This window comes from Giraffa tippelskirchi, chromosome 4 (assembly GCF_054371585.1).
Source record: "Giraffa tippelskirchi isolate mGirTip1 chromosome 4, T2T-mGirTip1v1.2.pri, whole genome shotgun sequence".
Taxonomy (NCBI): domain Eukaryota; kingdom Metazoa; phylum Chordata; class Mammalia; order Artiodactyla; family Giraffidae; genus Giraffa; species Giraffa tippelskirchi.
In genome coordinates this window covers 94,000,699-94,020,532 of record NC_137278.1, presented here as the reverse complement: position 1 = coordinate 94,020,532, position 19,834 = coordinate 94,000,699, and the positions used below count along the sequence as shown (strand labels likewise).

Here is a 19,834-nt window from a genome sequence, read left to right as displayed (position 1 = left end):
CATTGTATTATGAGTAATGACGTCTTTTGTTTTTGATGCAGGCGTCTCATGTCTTCTGCTGGCATCTATGAAACTGTAGTAAGCTAACTTAATTTTTAAATGGGATAAGATTAAATTAAAGACTTAACAAAAACCTGTACACTGAAACTACAAAACATTGCTGAGAGATATGAAAAAGTACATAACTAAGTGGAGAGGTGTATACCATGATCACGAACTGGAAGACTGAATGTTATTAAGATAAGCATTCTTGTTTATAGTATGCTGCATTGGGATACAACTATTCGTCATTTGAATGTCTGCAGATGAAAAGAATATACCAAGAGTTGGTGGGATATGGAACAATAATTTTAGTGGGAATGTGTGATGCCACAACCAATTTGGAAAAGAGATTGAAAATATCTTAAAAAGTTAAATATACACCTACCATATGACCCAGCATATGAGATATTTACCCAAGAGATAAAGGAGCATATAGCCAAATAAGATTTTGTACACAACTATTCATACAAGCTTTATTTGCAATAGCCCTAGACTGAACACAACCCAAATATCTGTGAAGTGAACTAGTGAACAAGTTGTGGTATTGCTACTTAGCAATAAGAATGAACTATGAATTCATGCTACATCATGGATGAATCTCAAGATAGTTACGCTGACTGAGGAAGCCAAATGAAGAGGATATGCTGTATAATTCCATTCATATAAAGATTTTAGAGAACTCTGGTTTCAGTTCCAATGTGTAAAGAGCTTGGTTGTTGCAGCTCCCACACTTAAAAATAAGGAAAAAAGATGACAAAGTGAAAACCAGTAACTTTTTAAGTCCAGAGTAGTGTGTGCTCAGTCATGTCTGACTCTTTGTGACCCCATGAACTGTGGCCCTCCAGGCTCCTCTGTCCATGGGATTCTCCAGGCAGAAATACTGGAGTGGGTTGCCATGCCCTCCTCCAGGGATCGAATATGGGTCTCCTGCATTGCAGGCTGATCCTTTACTGTCTGAGCCACCAGGCACCTGGGAAAAGGATAATTAGACCACTCCAGCACCCTGTCTGTCTTTTGGTCTCATGTAATGGGAGGCAGGGAGAAAGCTAAGAAATGCTTCTGGAAGTCACCATCCAAGAACTCAAGCTCACTGAAACACAGAGATTTAATCATAAGGTTATAAAAGTCCCCCCACTTTATGAAAATATAAACAGGGCTTTGCTATAGTAACAGTAAACTACAGCTGAGAAAGATGTGAGACAGAGACCCTATTTTAAAACAAGTTTATAGGGAAGTTCAAAGGCAACAGGGAAGGGAAAAAAAAGGAACAAGAGGAAACTGAAGTCTCTGGCACCTACAGTTATGAAAATATTAAACACAACCTAGCTCCAACGCATATTCACATAAAGCCTTACGCTAAAAGCCCAAGTACCTGAGTTTTTAGTACCTAATACATACGTTCAACTTTCAGGAAAACAACTACAATTTTATTAGAAGAAAAATAGTTTTAAGAGACAAAGCAGGCATCAGAACCAGACTCAGATATGACAAAAATCTTGTAATTATCAAACAGGGAATTCAAAATAACTATGATTACTGTTAAGAACTCTCATGGAAAGTAGACAAGATGTAAGGACAGATGGGTACTATAAGCAGATACAAAATATCTGAGAATGAATCAGAAGGAAATGATAGAAAGTAAAACCATTGTGATAGAAGTTAAGATTGCTTTTGATGGGCTCATCAGTGGACTGGACTCAGCCAAGGAAAAAATCATTGAGGTTGAAAATAAGTCAATAGAAGATTCCCATACTGGAAAGCAAAGACAAAAAAAAAAAATTAAAAATATTAATCAGAATGTTGAAGAACTGTCAGTCAATTTCAAAACATATATACAAAATTGGAATACTAAGGCAGGAGGCAGATGGACACCCCTGACCCCAACCCAGGGTAAAACAATTGGAGATTCATTCTCTATTAACCGAAACTCCAAGACAAGAGTAGCAGGGCAATTAAGGGAGGAGGCTGAACCTTGCACAGATGGCATATTTCTCATTCCCAAAGTCAGGAGACCTTCCCAACCATACATGCACAAAAAAGGCTTCTTGGAGGCCAAAGAAGAGTCATGTCAAGGGATGTTCTACCCATAGGCCTTTTCAGTAGGATCCATCTTGGCTGAGAGATGTGTGTGCACACATGGAAGGATCTTAAGATATACCAAATATGGACTGTGGTGGTGGTTTAGTCACTAAGTCGTGTCCGACTCTTGGTGACCCAATGGACTGTAGCCTGCCAGGCTCCTTGGTCCATGGGATTTTCTAGGCAAGAATACTGGAGTGGGTTGCCATTTCCTTCTCCAGGGGATCTTCCACACCCAGGGATCGAACCTGGGTCTCTACATTGTAGACAGATTCTTTCCAACTGAGCTATCAGGGAAGCACAATATGGACTGTGAACCAGGCAAATCAGAATGATTGGCCAAAGGAAACTGGAAGAAATGCCCCATAAAATTAATTCGAACTACCACGAGGGCACAGCTCAGGGACTTTCCCTCTGAGTTTGCCCATGTGTCTGTCCACATGAACTGTTCTAATTTTCCTCCTAATAAATACTTTACTTGCTTCACTACTTTCCGTCTTTATGGAAATTCTTTTCTGCAAAGCTGAAGTGCCAGAGACCCTGGCACCAACTGCTGGTCTAGTGGCTAGAATCTGGTGCTTCCATTGCCCCGACACAACGTCAATCTCTGGCTGGGAATCCAAGCCCCACTCCAAGCTATTGTAGGTCTAGGCCACCTGAGATCATATCCAGAAGAAGGGAGAGAGAACAATTATTTAAAGTAAAAATAGCCTCACATTTTCCAAAGTTAATGACAGGCAACTGTACACACAGGCACATGAAACTTAGAACAGCAAGCAGGATAAATACCAAACCCTCCCACATAAGACATATCATATTCACAAATGCAGAAAACCAAAGAACAGCATCAGCATTTCACTGGATCTAGAATTCAGCTAGATCAGCAGGATACCCGTTCATATCAAGATCACACTGACCACAGTCTGGGCCATAAAATAGTCATTCACGATCTCAAAAAAAGAGAAACAATATAAAGTATGCTCTATACCCCAATGGAATTAAACTAAAACTTGATAATGGAAAGTAGCTGGAACACTCAGAAATATCTTGAGATTAACAGCACAGTTCTAAATAACACATGGTCAAGGGTGAAGTCTCAAGATAAAGAAGCATTTTCAACTAAATGAAAATACAACTTGTCAAAGTTGTCAGATGCAACAAACATGCACTTAGAGGGAAATTTACAAATTTGAGTGCATGTATCAGAAACAAGAAAGATCTAAATCAGTAATAAACGCTTCCACTGTAGGAAACTAGAGTTAGAGCAATTTTATTTTCTTCATTTAGAACCAGCTCTCTGATCTGTATCACATTCCTTCTTCCTGAAGCCTTTAACATTTCTTATCTTCTGTGCTGGCAATGAATTCCCCTGTTTTTATAGTATGGCTAGGCTTGATTTTCCCTTCACTTTTAAAGGATGTAGAATCTGAGATGAAATGTGGGTTTTTAATTCATTCAGTCCTTAAAAGATGTCACTCTGTTGTCTTCATATTTGTATATTATCTGATGATGTGTCTGCTGTGCTCTATCTGTGTCTTTTTCTTCTCTGGGCTGTGCTTAGTCGCTCAGTCATGTCCGACTCTTTGCGACCCCGTAGACTAGCCTGCCAGTCTCCTCTGGCCATGGGATTCTCCAGGCCAGAATACTGGAGTGGGTTGCCATGCCCTCCTCCAGGGGATCTTCCCAACCCAGGATCGAACCCAGGTCTCCCTCATTGCAGGTGGATTCTTTACCAGCTGAGCCACCAGGGAAGCCCAAGAATACTGGAATGAGTAGCCTATCCCTTCTCCAGGGGAACTTCCTGACCCAGGAATTGAACCGGGGTCTCCTGCATTGCAGTGGATCCTTTACCAGCTGAGCTACCAGGGAAGCCCACTTTTTCTTCTCTGGCAGCCTCTTAAGATTTTATCTTTTTCTTTGATACTCAGCAGTTTGAATATGATCAGCCTACTTGTATGTTTTTTTCTGTCTTGGTTTTAATCCTGCTTTATTTGCACTGAGTTTCTTTGATCTGTTCTTTGATGTGTCTCTAATTTAGGAACACTTTCAGCCATTATTTCTTCAAATATTTCTTCTGCTCCATTTTCTGTCTTGTACTTCTGGGACTTCAGTGATAACGATAACATGATCTAATGCTATTGCCCATTAGACCTTGAATAATGTGTTCTATTTGTTTTTTTCTTTCACTTTTTTTTTTTTTTTTTTTTTGCATTTTAGCTAGGATAATTTCTGTTGATTTGTTTTCAAGTTCACTGGTTTGTCCCTTGGCTGTCTTTAGCCTGCTGGTGAAATTGTCAAAGACATTCTCCACCTCTGTTACTGTGTTTTGATGTCTAGAATTTGCATTTGATATTTTACTTATAGTTTACATCTCTCTGCTAAAGATGCCTATCTTATCTTACACATTGTCTGTCTTTTCCAATATAATTTTTAACATATTTTTATCAAAATTGTTTTAATTCCATTGTGGTATAGCTTCAGCATCTATGTCATATCTGGGTTTAATTGTGATGGTTGCTTTGTCTCTTCAGCCTGCATTTTTTCTTTCTTTTTTTTTTCTAAAACAATATCATTGTTCAGTGGCTAAGTCGTGTCTGGACTGTAGGCCACCAGGCTCCTTCTGTCCCTGGGATTTATTATTAAGATGTAATACGCATGCTACCAAATTGGTAGTTTTTATGGACACTTGGGTTGTTTCCAGTTTTTGGATATTATGACTCGGACATTTGTATACAGGTTTTTGTATAAATATATATTTTCTTTTCGAAGTGGGGCTTCTGGATCATTGGGTAACTCTATGTTTAAACATTAGAGGAACTGTCAAACTATTTTCTAGAGTGCCTGCACCATTTTATATTCCTGCTGGCAGTATATGCTGCTGCTGCTGCTAAGTCGCTTCAGTCGTGTCCGACTCTGTGCGACCCCATAGATGGAAGCCCGCCCGGCTCCCCCAGGTGGAGTATATTAGGGGGGAGTATATTAGGACTCTAATTTTTCCACATCCTCTTCAACACTTATTTTCCAATGATGGTGGATTTACATTTCCTTGATGGGAAGAGTGTAGGATTTTGTGTAGCATTTCATGGTCATCTTTTCATGTGCTTATGGGTTAGTTGCATATCTTCTCTGAAGAAATGTCTGTTCAGACACTTTGCGCGTTTCTAAACTGGTTGTTTATCTTTTTATTATTGAGTTGTTAGAGTTCTTTGTGTATTCTAGATACAAGTCCTTTATCAGATATATAATTTGCATATATTTCTCCCACCCCGCAGGTTATCTTTTCACTTACTTGGAAGTTTCCACTGATGAACAAAAGTCATTTCATTATTGTCCAGTTTATCTAATTTTTGTGTTGCTTGTGCTTTTCCTGGGTTATATAAGAAATCATTGCCTAATTCATGGTCATGAATATTTATACCCATGTTTACTTCTAAGAGTTATATGGTTTTAGTTCTTACATTTAGGCTAGTAGTCTGTTGTGAATTATTATTTTTTGTGTATTTTGTGAAATAAGGAGAGAGTGGGTCATCGCTAAAATGTCAAGGACATTTGGTGTTCTTATAAAAATCTAAGTAGTCTTCTTTTTGACTAATGTTCTGTTTGCCTTTAGGACAATTTCCTTAGACTTTAAATGTTCAGATGTTTGAAATAGATTTCACGAGTTACACTAGTTTCACTGGGGAATGGGTCTGTGGGGCTGCCCAAGCTACCATTATGGAAACAGAGCTCAAGCTGGTTTTTCTTGCTTTTTACATGTCCCGTGATATTTTGTTGAAAGTTTGGCATGCTGTATAGGACAGCAGGTAGTGAAGTTATGCTGTTAATACTACACACACACACACACACACACACACACGCTTTTCCTTTGGCTAGTCATTCAATGTGAGGGTATGTGTTAATCGGGTCCAGAGTAGTGTGAGGGTGGTTTGTTGTTGCCATGGTTACCCTTATTGCACCATAGGACCGATGTTTCTCTAGCTCAGTGCTTCTCACCTGAGGGTGACTTTGCCTCCTAGGGATATTTGGCACTGCCTGGGGCGTGTTGAAATTCGGGGTGTGCTACTTACATCTAGTGAGTAGAGACTACAGGTGCTGCTGAATATCCTGCGACTCACAGGGCAGCACCCCAGTTTCCACAACAGAATTGTCCAGTGTCTGACATCCATGGTGCTGAAGGTGGGAAGCACTGCCCTAGTGCTACGTTATGTTTAAGGTGCGGGCCAGTTTGCCTCACCTTTTACTTGCAGGAAAGGTGGCAGAATGCACTTTCCTGCTTTCTGAATTTCAAGATGGAAATGGAAGACTTACTGATTTTGTCACATTGTGTTATTTATTTGTCAACTGATACTAAGCTATGCCCAGAGCATTTCACTCCTGACTTTGTTTCCCTGTTCTGGGGTGATACATTAGGGCCCCATCCTTATGACCTCGTTTAATTATCTCTTCCACAAGTCCTAAGTCCATGGAGGTTAATGGATCAATAAGCCCAAAGCTCCTAGAATAGTGCCCAGAACAAAGTGAGTGCTGTGTGTGTGTGTCCGAGGTGTTACTATTTTGTTGCTGTTGTCATTGTTGTTGTTTAGCTTTTGTGCTATTTGAGTATCCTGGTAGGTTCTAACTTTATCTCTTTTGCGTGCATGCCAGTTGTTCAGTCATGTCTAACTCAGTCCATGGTGACCCCGTGGACTGTAGCCCACCAGGCTCCTCTGTCCATGGGATTCTCCAGGCAAGAATACTGGAGTGGGTTGTTGTTTCCTCTTCCAGGGTATCTTCCTGACCCAAGGATCGAAGACCTTGTGTCTCTTGCATTGACAGGTAGATAGATACTTTTACCACTGGGCCACATGGGAAGCCAGCTTTATCCCTTAGCACATATGTGGTCAAATTAAACAGGACTTAAACACGGACTTGGCTGAGCAGGACATGAAGAGGAGGCTGAAGTACCTGCGGCAGTTCTGACTGTGTTCACATCAATGTAACACCAGCTGTTTCCCCAACAGAGACCTGGGGACATGAAGGTAACAGGGATGTGTCTCTTCGCCCTCCCACTCTCTCCTGAATTGGATTGTCTTTCCTCTATGGGTCGACTTGAACTGGCTCACAGACCCTGGACTCATCTGAGCCTTCTACAAGTCTCTTCTTGGAAAAGTTTTTGGAATGGAAATTTAAAAAGTCCATCTTCATCTTGATATGTAAAGAATGACCCAGTGACAAAGGTTTTTAAGGGGAAGGCAACATACCCCAGAGGCAAGGATAAATAAAAATGTCTTTCTCTAAGTTAAGACTCAAATCGTATATGCAAGATTCACGCAAAGCGCTTTCACAGCCTAGGGACCAAAGAGGGGAATCTTCTCATTTGCAAGGCTTCTGGTATAAGGAGTATAAAGTATTTCTTCAGAAAGAAATACAAGGAAACAAAGGGATGAGTAAGTTAAAATCAAAATTGCCATCATTAAATCTGTATTTGTTTATATAATACATGCATTCCTATAAGTCACATTTTTTCATTTCTGCTTTCATATATCAAAAAATTTCCCCTTTGGTCTCCAGTTTTGTTTCTGAAGTGGTGTGTGTGTGTGTGTGTGTGTGTGTGTGTGTGTTGATTTTAATCGAAAGCAGGTTTAAAAAAAATAAGTTCCAAGTTTTTTTCCCCTTTCAAGAGTTAATGTGCTTCAGCACACTAATGGAGTTCTTTGGGGAACTGAGCTTGGAGCTGGGCATCAGACCCTTCTTCAAAGTGGAAGATAGTTGTGTAATATAACTCCCTTTGTGTGAGTTCCTTGTGTAAGTAGCTCTCAATTCAGTGGTGTGTAAACTGCCCACATGAATGAGTGAATGAGCCTGTGGATGGATCCTGATTCGCTTACATTCAACGTAAACTATTTATCAGAGCCTTAGTGCTTGGATGGCACCATCTTAGTTAAGGCTGGTCAGCATCAAACTCTAACAACAGTAAATCCTTGCGCTGCAGTATTTGTGTGACAAAAATCCCAATGGACCTTAGTGTACCATGGAATGCAAACTTTACCTGCGGCCAGCAGATGGCACTGTCCAACCCAGTTTAGTTCAACTCAATCAGATGGCTATTTGGTCAGCCAAGTTTTAACTGTGAAAGTGAAAGTCGCTCCATCCTGTCCGACTCTTTGTGATCCCATAGACTATACAGTCTATGGAATTTTCCAGGCCAGAATACTGGAGTGGGTAGCCATTCCCTTCTCCTGGGGATCTTCCCAACCCAGGGATTGGACCCAAGTATCCCACATTGCAGTCGGATTCTTTACCAGCTGAGCTACCAAGGAAACCCAAGAATACTGGAGTGGGTAGCTTATCCCTTCTCCAGCGAATCTTCCCGACCCAGAAATCAAACCAGGGTCTGCTGCATTGTAGGCAGATTCTTTACCAGCTGAGCTGCCTACCGAGAACCTACATAAAGCATTGTGCTAGGGTTAGGGATGTAGCAGTAAACAAAGACAGAACCTGTATCACCCCCACTGTTTATTTGTTGTTCCTATACTATGTGCAGGATGAGAAGGCTTGTAAAAATAATCTCATGAAATTACAGACTGTGGTCCTGTTGTCATATTGTTGGATGGGGGGGAGGGAGCAGGGAGGATGACATACAAGACCCAAGAACCACAACACAAAACAGAGACTTAAAGAGGTCATTAGAGTCACAGAGACCTGTAGTGGTGGTTCATGGGCAGTAAAAACCTGTTTCAATAGTGATCAAAGGGAAACAATTGGTTTTAGGGTCATCACTCAGTCTATTGTCTGTGTCTAGGACTTGGGACCACGAACCTTTATATATAACCTTTAGGGCCAGGTGTGTTTAGAACTCAGAATTTGGGGGATTTTGAAAAAGTAGCAATATGTGTGTACTGTACATTACCTAACCACCACACCCCTGTGGAACCTGGTGAGCACTGGAATCGAACGCGTTTGTGCTTGTGCAATCAAATGTGTAAGAATTCACACTATAGTTTATTTGCATCCTCATGCCAGTCAGGTTTGGTTTGCTGAAAGCTTTTGGTTTTCAGAAATTTTGGATGTTGGAATGGCAGATAAAGATTGTGGATCTATAACATAGTATTCCAAGACAAAAAAGAATTTACCCTCAAATTTCCACAAAACCACTTCAGTTTCTGAAAGTTTGATTTCTTTATTTATTTACACATTTGTTCAGCACTTTTGGATGTTGAGCATTGTCATTCGTGTATTTTTTAAGAATAAAGTAAACTAGAATTAATTTCTTTGTAGAATTTAGATAGCTTCAGTAGGTATGTTGAAATAATTAAGACTATTGCAATATCAAGATGGGAAATTATGACCTTAGAAAAAATGTTTTGCTCCTTATCACTCACAAATTAAACATGACTTGGGATTTCTGCTAAGTTGTAGTGTGTTTACTGGTTGAAAAAAACACAGTAAAGTAAATAAAAAGACATTGAATCAAAACAGGCAAAGTCTTCCATTGTTTATGGTCATCTATCCTTTGGTTGTCAAGTTTTATTTAATTTGTAAAAAACAAGGGAGGAATTTACCACATTGCCTTGGAATGCTCATGATCTTTGTATCCTCAAGATTTTAAAAGTTGGATTTAAAAACCGTTTTAGATTGAGAAATTAATTTTAAAATAGTTTTTGCCATAATCTCTCTCAGAGACAGGAGACTCTAAGTGGAATATTATTTCCAGGAAGTCAGGAGGACCCCATGCTTACCTCTGGCCTTCTGTATGCCACCAGGAAGATCTTTAGCTCCCACTCGGAAGACCTTTGGATGCTGAAATTCCTGCCCAAGAAACGGATTATTTCGTATTCTACCAACTGAAGGCTTATTTGTACTCAGGGCATCTACTATGCTTAGGATGGTGTCTGCCACAGAGCAGATGCTCATTAATATTAGTTACTACTATTCACCTCCATTTACATTTCTGACAGTCAAGGTCTCCCAAGGGATTGAACCTGAGACACCATGCTTGTGCCTTTGCAGGTTCACTGTGATCATCATATCAACATGAAATAGACTCAGTATTCACCAAAGGCATAGGCACACACGGTAGTGATGGCGTTGTCCTACTATAGGATTACTGTGAGTTGAGGTCGGTGAAGGTCTGTCTGTCTCCTCGCATCTCCCAGTCTTTCACTAGAAAAGAGATGGAAAGGGACAAGATCCAATGTCTGAATTTGTAAAGACATCACGGGGACACAGCAAGCTGTTTAACAATTACGCTGGAGCTTGGACAACATTTTAAGCTGCTGAGAGACCTCAAGAAAGAGATAACTGAATGATCGTTGGGAATATTTTAGGAATGATGGTAAATTAGGTGTTTCAAACAAAAGGCAAATGGTCTAATTTTCTAAAAAAGAAATTTTTGACCCCTAGATGGTAAATTCTATTTTATTTCTAAACAAGAATCGACAGTGGATTTTTTAAAAGATGGTTTGTGATTATCTACAGAGGAAGCACAGACCCTGCTAAAATCCCTCTCTACAGGTTTCACAAAGAACAGGCAAGATGAGTGCTATTTCTTCTTATGGATCACCAGTTAAATAGCTCAGGCTGTGTACTTACATCACAGCCAAGAGTCATAATACAAGTAGATTTTTATTTTATTTTAGTGCTCCATGTATGTCAAGCACTATGATAAACACTGAGGAAAACGATAACTGAGCTAAAGGAGTTAAGTTTTATGAAATCAGAACTAGTCTCTAGTATTTTTCTCAAATAGTTGCCCATGAATGAATGGTTGAAAGCAATTAGATTGGTTAATTAGTAGCTGCTTTGATATACATATACACACACGTGTATATATATATGTATATACATTTTTATAATGATGCTTATTCACTTTTAGATAAACCAAAAATGGTGAAAAAAAAATTAGTTGATGAATCTCTTCCAGAAAGGTGATATTTTGTGTGTGACAGAGATCAAAATTGAGATGAATTGTAGCAATAACAAAATCCTACACTCTTTTCTACTTATTTAAAAAATCTAGTTGTTTGTATACATGTGTGTGTTTGTGAATGCATATGCTAAAGATTTGGTATTAATGCATAGGTTTTTTATCATAAGCCATTACAATATAAATAAAATAAATTAAGCTTTTCCTATAAAGATTCCCCTTCTTCTCCAAACAACAACATTGTCACCTACAATAAAACTACATGACCACAACTACTGTTATCTTGGGAGGGGGTGTGTGGGTGAGCAGGGAGAATTATTTGGGGTGACCAGAAGCTTATTACTACAATCTCTATGCACCTCATTCCAATGAATCATTTTTCCCCACTAGCTCATGAACCCCTCATGGTCAGGGCCCGTGTATCTAATAAAATGCCTGGACAGTCACAAGCTCCCAATAAGCACTTCCTGAAGATGCATTATTCCCACTCATCCGCCAAGAAAAAACCCTTAATTTGATCTTATATTGCATTAACTATAGAACAGCATCTTTAATAGTTTCCTACTGCTGCTGTAAAAATGTAACAATACAAAGTTAGTGGCTTAAAACAATACGAATTTACTATTCTGCAGTTGCAGAGGTCAGAAATCCCCAAAGTCAAGGTGTTGGTAGGCAGCTTTCCTTCCTGAAAGCTCTTGGGAAGAATGTGTTTTTTGTTTTTTTTTTACCTCTTCCATGCTCTACAAGCTGCCCACCTTCCTTGGCTTGTAGCCTCTCTCCTCCGTCTTTAAACTGGCAAGTCTCTGACTCTTTCTGGAGTCACATTTCTTTCTCTGACCACTGTCAGGAAGGATTCTCTACTTTTCTTTTAAGGGTTCATGTGTGTAGATTGGGCCAACCTGTATAATCTAGGTCATTGCTATGTAAGGTAACATATTCATAGATTATGTGGTTACGTTTAGGATTAGGGTGTGGACATCTTTGGGAACCCATTAGTCTGCCTATCGGGGGCTTCCCAGGTGGCTCAGTGGTAAAGAACCCACCTGCCAACGTAGGAGACACAGGAGACGCAGGTTTGATCCCTGGGCTAGGAAGATGACTGGAGGAGGAAATGGCTACCTGTTCCAATATTCATGCCTGAAAAATTCCATGGACAAAGGAGCCTGGTGGGCTATAGTCCATGAGATTGCAAAGAGTCAGACACAACTGAGTGCGCACAAACACACACACATGCAGACACACACACGCACAATTTTGTGTCTAAGGATCCATCCTATGTCAAACAAAAGTAATGAAGGGTGCTGATAGAGGTCAGATGCCTCTTCAGAAGATGCAGAGACCCATGTTACAACTGAATACAAAGGACAGTAATCATTAGAGACAGTGAAAGTTTTCAAATATTGCACAAATACTTGAAAAATTCTCTCTGGCATATTTAGACATTGAGTGAAAACAAAGAAATGAGCTAGAGAGGCTAGACATGAAGAATGTGTAGATTAATTGCTATTCGGTGACTTGTATGGGTGTCAACTAAGACTCCCTATTTTAAGGAGGTTGAATATTTAAAATGAAGGAAACAAAAGAAAATGTGGGCTGTATTTTCTCACTTTAATCTAGAAAATAATATACTTTGGAGACTTTTTTCATGAGTCTACTTTGGGGATGATCATTTGGAATAACTTGCACAGGATCTGGGAACTGCAATTTATGTCATAGCATGTGCTACATAAAAGTGCTTTGTTCACTTCAAGAGTTTATGCTACCATATTCTTGATCTTTTAAATATACTTATGAATTTCTAGGTTATGAACCTGAACTGTACTTGGTGTTATGTTAGATAAGCTGACCCACTATTTTATATTCCAAAAATATCCAAAAAGAAATTAATTGTGATCCTCAGAGGACCTCACCAGGATCCTCTGTTCATGGGATTCTCCAGGCAAGAATACTGGAGTGGGTTGCCATTTCCTTCTCCAGATCTTCCAGACCCAGGGATAGAACCCAGGTCTCCTGTGCTGCAGTCAGTCTCCTGCATTGCAGGTGGATTCTTTACTGATTGAGCTACTTATGCCTTTTTTCCAGTTATATCCAAGAGAGGTCTTTGTGGTTCTTTATACCTGTGATTTATTTATCCTTGTAGAAGGTCTTCAGTGTCTTCAGGGTTGTCATGGTCATTCTGGATCAAGAGGAGCCTGTTCAGACACTTAAGACTTTGGGCCAGCGTGGCAGTGACCTCACACCATTCCATCATCTTTCTACTTCTCTGGATTGCCCCACAGCAATAAGGATGATTCTGGCCAGTTCCTGATACTACCCCCTCCACCGTTGGGGGAAGGTAAGCTATTTTTTGATCCCCTTGGGAGAGAGGCAACTCCTCAGTCAGTGTCCTAAAATAGCCTGCCATTCTCAGCTGCCAGCCTGGAGGCCCTCCAGGGGAGCGCAAAGGCAACACGAATCCACCGCCAGTGTGAGTGGGACTCCTCTGAAACACAAACTAAGAGACACTTCTGAAGAAGATCCTGCCTGAAAGTCTTTATTCTTTTTTTTTTAATTGAGGATCTGGGTGTCCGCTCTTATTTATTTTCTTATTTTATTTCAACAGAAACCTGTGAATTGAGAATGAGACTAAATATTGCCATCTTCTTTGGGGCTCTCTTTGGTGCTCTGGGGGTTTTACTCTTTCTGGTGGCTTTTGGATCAGATTACTGGCTTCTTGCGACTGAAGTGGGAAAGTGTTCAGGTGAACAAAATGTGCGTTTCTTCTTCAAAATATTGTACTTTTTGGTAATGAGGATAGCCTTATGTATCTTCTGAGAATCCAAAAATAGCAGTGGAATGTCTATTTCTTTGCAGAAGAGATATGTAGAAAGCTAATGATCATCATTATTTGGGAAACAATATGTTGCTTAAAAAATTTCCCAGATGTAATTATTCAGATTGTGTTCCTTATGTTGATGGCAATTACTTCATTTGTGTTCTGTGCAGATAGAAAACGTCACTTTCCACCATGAAGGATTCTTCTGGAGATGTTGGTTTAATGGAATTGTAGGAGAGAATGATTCCAATATCTGGCAGTTCTGGTACAGTAAGTACAATTCAGCTTTATTTCCCCCACCCCCACCCCCGGCTTGTCAATAAAAAAGAACAGTTTCTTATTTGGTGCATGTCACTTACAAAACACGATTGCATTCTTAGCTGTGGAATCTCAATGGGGTATCTTTCAAAGGTTCCTTTCAAAGGTTACTGATTTCTTTATAGTAAACAGAATTGGCTATAGAAATAATTATTTTATTTTCTAACATAAAATTTGAGTCAATATTTATGGCAGAATTGGACACTCCACTGTTTCCTTGCTCATGTTTAAAATACATCATCCTTAACAAACAAAACAAATATTATCTATAGTATGTTTTTGGAGTATCTATTATTGCTATGTTGCAAATAAATGTTTTTATTTTGGGGGCTATAAATCCTTGAAATCACAAATTTAAAAATTCAGAATTAGAGGTCTATTATTTTATAGTAACAGCTTCAAAATGTTTTAAAAAATCTCTTTTTATAACGAAACAATTATGAGCAGTGACAGATGAAAGCTTGCTCTATTAAGGCTTAAACCAAGTTTGTGGGCAATATCAAGAAATGCTTTGCTTTTGATGTTTCCATTCTCTCACAGAAACTTTAAAGTTCTTTTTTGAAATAGAATAGCTCCTTAAAAATACAGTTGCATTCTTTCAACTGTATTTTCTATGTTGTGTTAATCTTTGACAATCAATTCACTGAAAATAGTAGCCTTTATCTTATTGCATCCAACAATGAAGAACTGTTTATTACCTTCTGACTTACTGTGGGTTGAAATTATTAGTCTTCTTATCAAAACTACTTCTGTGATAAATCAAAGTATGGCATTTAAACAGGTCAAGATTATGGAGTATATCACAAAAAATTTGAGATCACAGAAGACAAGCCAATAGTAAATTGGCATATGTTAAAAGGAACAAAGTTATGATGAAATGGCATTTTGAGAGAAATATTTCATAGAGTTTCTGATTGTCATTTGGGGGAGGAGAATAAGCATGCGGTCTGCTGATGAAAATTACCTAGGCTTTGGTGAAGTGAAGTAAGCCAGACTTTGCAAGAGGAAGAGTTTGCCAAGACTTAGAGAAGGAAAAAATATTTTACTCCTTAAAGGGCATATGATGAAATCATCAAGATTTCAAACAACATTTAAGTTCTTTCTTGTGGTTTCTTCAAATGCTAAAAATAAATTTTAATCATTAACTTGTATGGTCTATCATCTACATCTTTTCCTTGAAAGTAGAATATAGAAGAAATTTTACATTAGTTAGAACCATCATAGTTAGATCTAAATTTATTAGATTTTTAAACAACAACTTTTTTTTTTTCTGTGCCGAGCATTATGTTAGGAACTGGAGAATACTGTTGTGAAAAGGAATGAAATCTGGTGATTTCAATTGTAGGTGATATTAAGGGCATTCTCTCCTCTGGATTAGGTCATGAGCTAGATGTTTTAGATGAATCCACTTTCCAGATCTTCTGTGCTATTCCATATGAGACTTTTGAGGAAGTTCCTTCCTTATTCAACAATTCTCTGAGTTTGTTGATCTGTAGTTTTATTTCGCTCGTGTACCCCCCACAGCCTGTATTTCTCTTCTACTGGGAACAAGTCTTCACGCAGCCTCTCAGTAACAAATACCTCTGTCTTGCCTTCCTTCCCAGCCAATCAGCCCCCGTGGAAGAACTGCACCCACGCTTACCTGTCACCATACCCTTTCCTGAGAGGTGAGAACAACTCCACCTCCTACGACTCTGCAGTGAGTAAGTAATCAGTCCTCAGGGCACCTCCAGAAGGGCGGTCTTTCTGAAACGTTCCCCCCACAGCAGCTTTGTGGGCAATCAAAAAATAATTTATAATTTCAGTGTGTTTTTGATATCAGTTGTGTATAAAATAATAGATAAGATATCATTTTTATTTATTTATTTATCTTTGATGTGGACCTTTTTTTTTTTTTTAACAATCTTCATTGAATTTGTTATAGTATTGCTTCTGTTGTATGTTTGTTTGGCCATGGGACATGTGGGATCTTAGTTCCCTGACCAGGGATTGAACCCACACCCCCTGCATTGAAAGGTAAAGTGTTCTCCACTGGACTGCCAGGGAATTGTCAAGATGTCACTTTTAAAATACCATTTATAATCTTAATAAAATACAACTTTGGTCCAAAATCAAAGCCCATTTGCTTGTTGCTTATCATGATAATTTTTTACAAGTGTGTTTGTTTTCTGATATGAAAATAATGGTATTCATGAGGAAGATGGGCTTCCTGGGTAGCTCAAATGGTAAAGAATCTGCCTGCAATGCGGGAGACCCAGGTTCAATCCCTGAGTTGGGAAGATCCCCTGGAGAAGGGCATGGCAATCCACTTCAGTATTCTTGCCTGCAGGCTATAGTCCATGGGGTTGCAAAGAGCTGGACACAATTGATACACACACACCAGGAAGAACTGCTCCGTAAGAGTTTAACTGATGTAAAACTAGTCCTACAATGGAAAACACTGTAATATACACCCTGATTTTAAAACATTTTTGCCATTGTCATACATAAGAATATGATTGCGTGCTAAGTCATTTCAGTCATGTCTGACTCTTTGTGACCCTATAGACTGTGGCCCACCAGACTCCTCTGTCCATGGAATTCTCCAGGCAAGAATATTGGAGTGGGTTGCCATGCCCTCCTCCAGGGGATCTTCCTGACCCAGGGATTGAACCCACGTCTCTTATGTCTCCTGCATGGGCAGGCAGGTTCTTGACCACTAGTGGTGCTACTATGTTACCGTATTTCTACAAAATGATGAAACTTTGTTGTGTGTGATATTCCGTAGAAGGAGAGTCCTATGCTGTTAACTGGGAATCATGATTGCCCAGCTTCATCCATGTTTCCATACTACTTTTTTTATAGAAAGTATATAAACTTAGTTTCTGTAGAAAGTACACAATATTTAGCACATAAATCTATTTTTTAAAAGTACATAAGCTCAGTATGTCAACTTTATTCTCAGCTGGTTTCATGAAGTTTTTCATAAGAGAGTGTTTATCCTAAGCTTAAAACTAAGGGTTGGTACAGAATTTAGTGGTGTCATTAACAGGGCCAAAAAACAAAAAAATCTGTTTTTGAAAGAGAATACTTAATGTTTAATATTCTGGATAAATGTGTATTAGTCAGGATTCTCCAGAGAATCAATAGGAAGTGTGTGTGTGTGTGTGCGTGTGTGTGTGTGTGCGTGTGTGTGTGTGCGTGTGTGTGTGTGTGTGCGTGTGTGTGTGTAAACAGAGAGAGACTGAGATTAATTGATTGATTGATTGAGGGAGAGATTTTAAGGAATTGGCTCATGCTGTTGTTTGAAAGGCTGTTAAGTTCGAAATCTGTGGGGCAAGCCTGCAGCTGGAGGTTCAGATAACAGCTAATTTTGAGGTTTTGACTCTGAGTGCTGGCAACTTGGGTAGATTTCTATGGTGCAGTCTAGGGGAGGGTTCCTTCTTCTTCAGAAGACCCTTTTTTGTTCTTTAAGTCCTTCAGCTGATTGCACGAGGCCCACCCCTTCATACTGTGGGATAATCTACCTTACTGATAGTCTGCTGATTGTAAACACTGACACATCAAAATGCCTTTAGAGCTGTTTTTAGGCTACTGTTTGATCAAGCAGCTGGGAACCATCATCTAACTAAGCTGACACATAAGATTAACAATCACAGAACTCAATGAACTTTTACATCCGTCATCCATTTTTTTTATCTTTATGTAAAATATGAATTTCCATACATTTTAATTTTGTTTTGAGTTTGTCAAAGGGTATCATCTGCTTATATCACATTATTAGCATGACGTGTTATGGAGCAGGTGTGGATCCAGGTAGGAAAAAGGGTGAGGATGAGCTTGTCCACCAGACTTGCCTGTACTCAGAGGGACGGCGGCTGCTGGTCTTGATAATGAGTGTGGTGCAGATGCTCTTTCCCATAAAAATCTGCTTGGGTTCCAGTGCAACCAAAAATAGATAAGTAAAGTTCCCCCATCATTTCATAATTGTTTCAAAAAACAACTGTTTTTTATGATGTGGACCTACATCATCATTTATGATGTAGACTTTCTCACTGATGACAGAGGACATGGTATGGGAAAAAGGCAGATAAACTACTTTATGTTATAAAAAGTTACATTACAAAAAGTTATGAAAACAATATCCCTTCCTTGTCATCTTTCTAGGACATTAGGTATTTGCATAAATATGCGTATTGCTGTTGCTGATGCTCGTATGTTGAGGTCCTGTGATAAGACAGGTGCGGTAGGCTCCATATACTTAAAAGTGAATCTACATATTTGAAAAATTTGCACCTCGAGAAGATAGTGCCTGTGTGCTAAGTTGCTTCATTCGTGTCCGACTCTTTGCAAGCCCATGGACTGTAGCCCACCAGGCTCCTCTGTCCATGAGATTTCCCAGGCAAGAATACTGGAGTGAGTTGCCATTTCCTCCTCCAGGGGATCTTCCCAACCCAGGGATCGAACCCAAGTCTCTTAGTCTCCTGCATTGACAGGTGGATTCTTTACCATTAACACCACCTGGGAGGCCCTAAGGAGATGATGGCAAACTTGCAAAACAAGGTAACGTTATCTGTGCATAATAATGATGGGGAAGGATAGTGAGTGCATGTCAGCAAAATTGCACTGCAATTATGTTTAGAATTATTATGCTGAGTTATATATAATTACTATGTCACTTTTTGGATCAAGTGACAAAACCGTGTTCCATTTTTTTAAGTTGTCACACTCCTCTTTGGCATACATATTGCAGCTCTTTATTTCACTTTAAACAAAAACACTAAGGAAAAATGACTGAAGTGAGAAGAGGTATGTCCTATGACAGAAATAGTATATGCAAGTTCCATTTATCTTCCTACTACTGGTACAATGATACTTGACATTATATTTGGGTGATTATTTTATTGTTTCTTTTATCCAAGAGAAAGATACAGACTTCATCAAAAAGATTCAATCTGGTTGAAAGTGTGTGTTTCCTAGTTGATAAAGCCACAAGATTTCACTAGACTCCAGAACTACTTGTCAACTTCATAGCTTCATAATTATCAGGCATTATACATTTGCTGGGATTTCCTGGTGGCTCAGATGGTAAAGAATACACCTGCCAATGCAGGAGTCACAGGTTTGATACCTGGGTTGGGAAGATCCCCTGGAGGAGGAAATGGCAACTCACTCCTGTATTCTTCCCTGGGAAATCCCATGGACAGAGGAGCCTGGTAGGCTACAGTCCATGGGGTTGCCAAGAGTTGGACATGACTTAGAAACTAAACAACAACAACAACAATACATTTGTTAACTTACCTTGGGAAAATTCAAAGTATTGTTTGTGAAATCTGTTGTATTGTGGCCAGGCAAATTATTGGCAAAATGTCTTTGCCTTCTCCTGAATTTTTACAATTACAGTTAGCTAATACTGAAATCAGTGAAAATGATACAGTGGTGGATGGTTTTCTGGAAAGACTGTTTTAGAATTATTGGACATTACTGATGAAATTATTTTATTTCATGATAAGGGGGCTGAGACTCAGAGAAACCATGTGATTCTGTCTTCACACATCTGATCACTGCAGAACTAACCTAAGGTCCAAGCCTCTGGGTTTTGTTTATTGATGATCTTATGAACTACAGTGAATGAAAAGGCTGATTTTAGTTCTTACTATTAAATCTTTTAAAGTAAAGTCTTTTAGTTGGATCTC

General features: G+C 39.1%; 1 protein-coding gene across 5 annotated transcripts in view; it reads left to right on the top strand.

Moving 5' to 3' along the window:
* Positions 1–19,834, top strand: part of TMEM182 (transmembrane protein 182) — a 65,922-nt gene that overhangs the window by 2,486 nt on the left and 43,602 nt on the right. For 4 of the 5 annotated variants that reach the window (XM_081591451.1, XM_081591455.1, XM_081591452.1 and 1 more), the window contains 4 exons: positions 13,167–13,361; positions 13,629–13,777; positions 14,012–14,111; positions 15,764–15,862. In XM_081591451.1, coding sequence (XP_081447577.1) covers positions 13,646–13,777; positions 14,012–14,111; positions 15,764–15,862 — 331 coding nt within the window. In that variant the 5' untranslated portion in view covers positions 13,167–13,361; positions 13,629–13,645. The remainder of the gene's footprint in view (positions 1–13,166; positions 13,362–13,628; positions 13,778–14,011; positions 14,112–15,763; positions 15,863–19,834) is intronic. The other variant, XM_081591456.1, reaches the window with a different exon arrangement.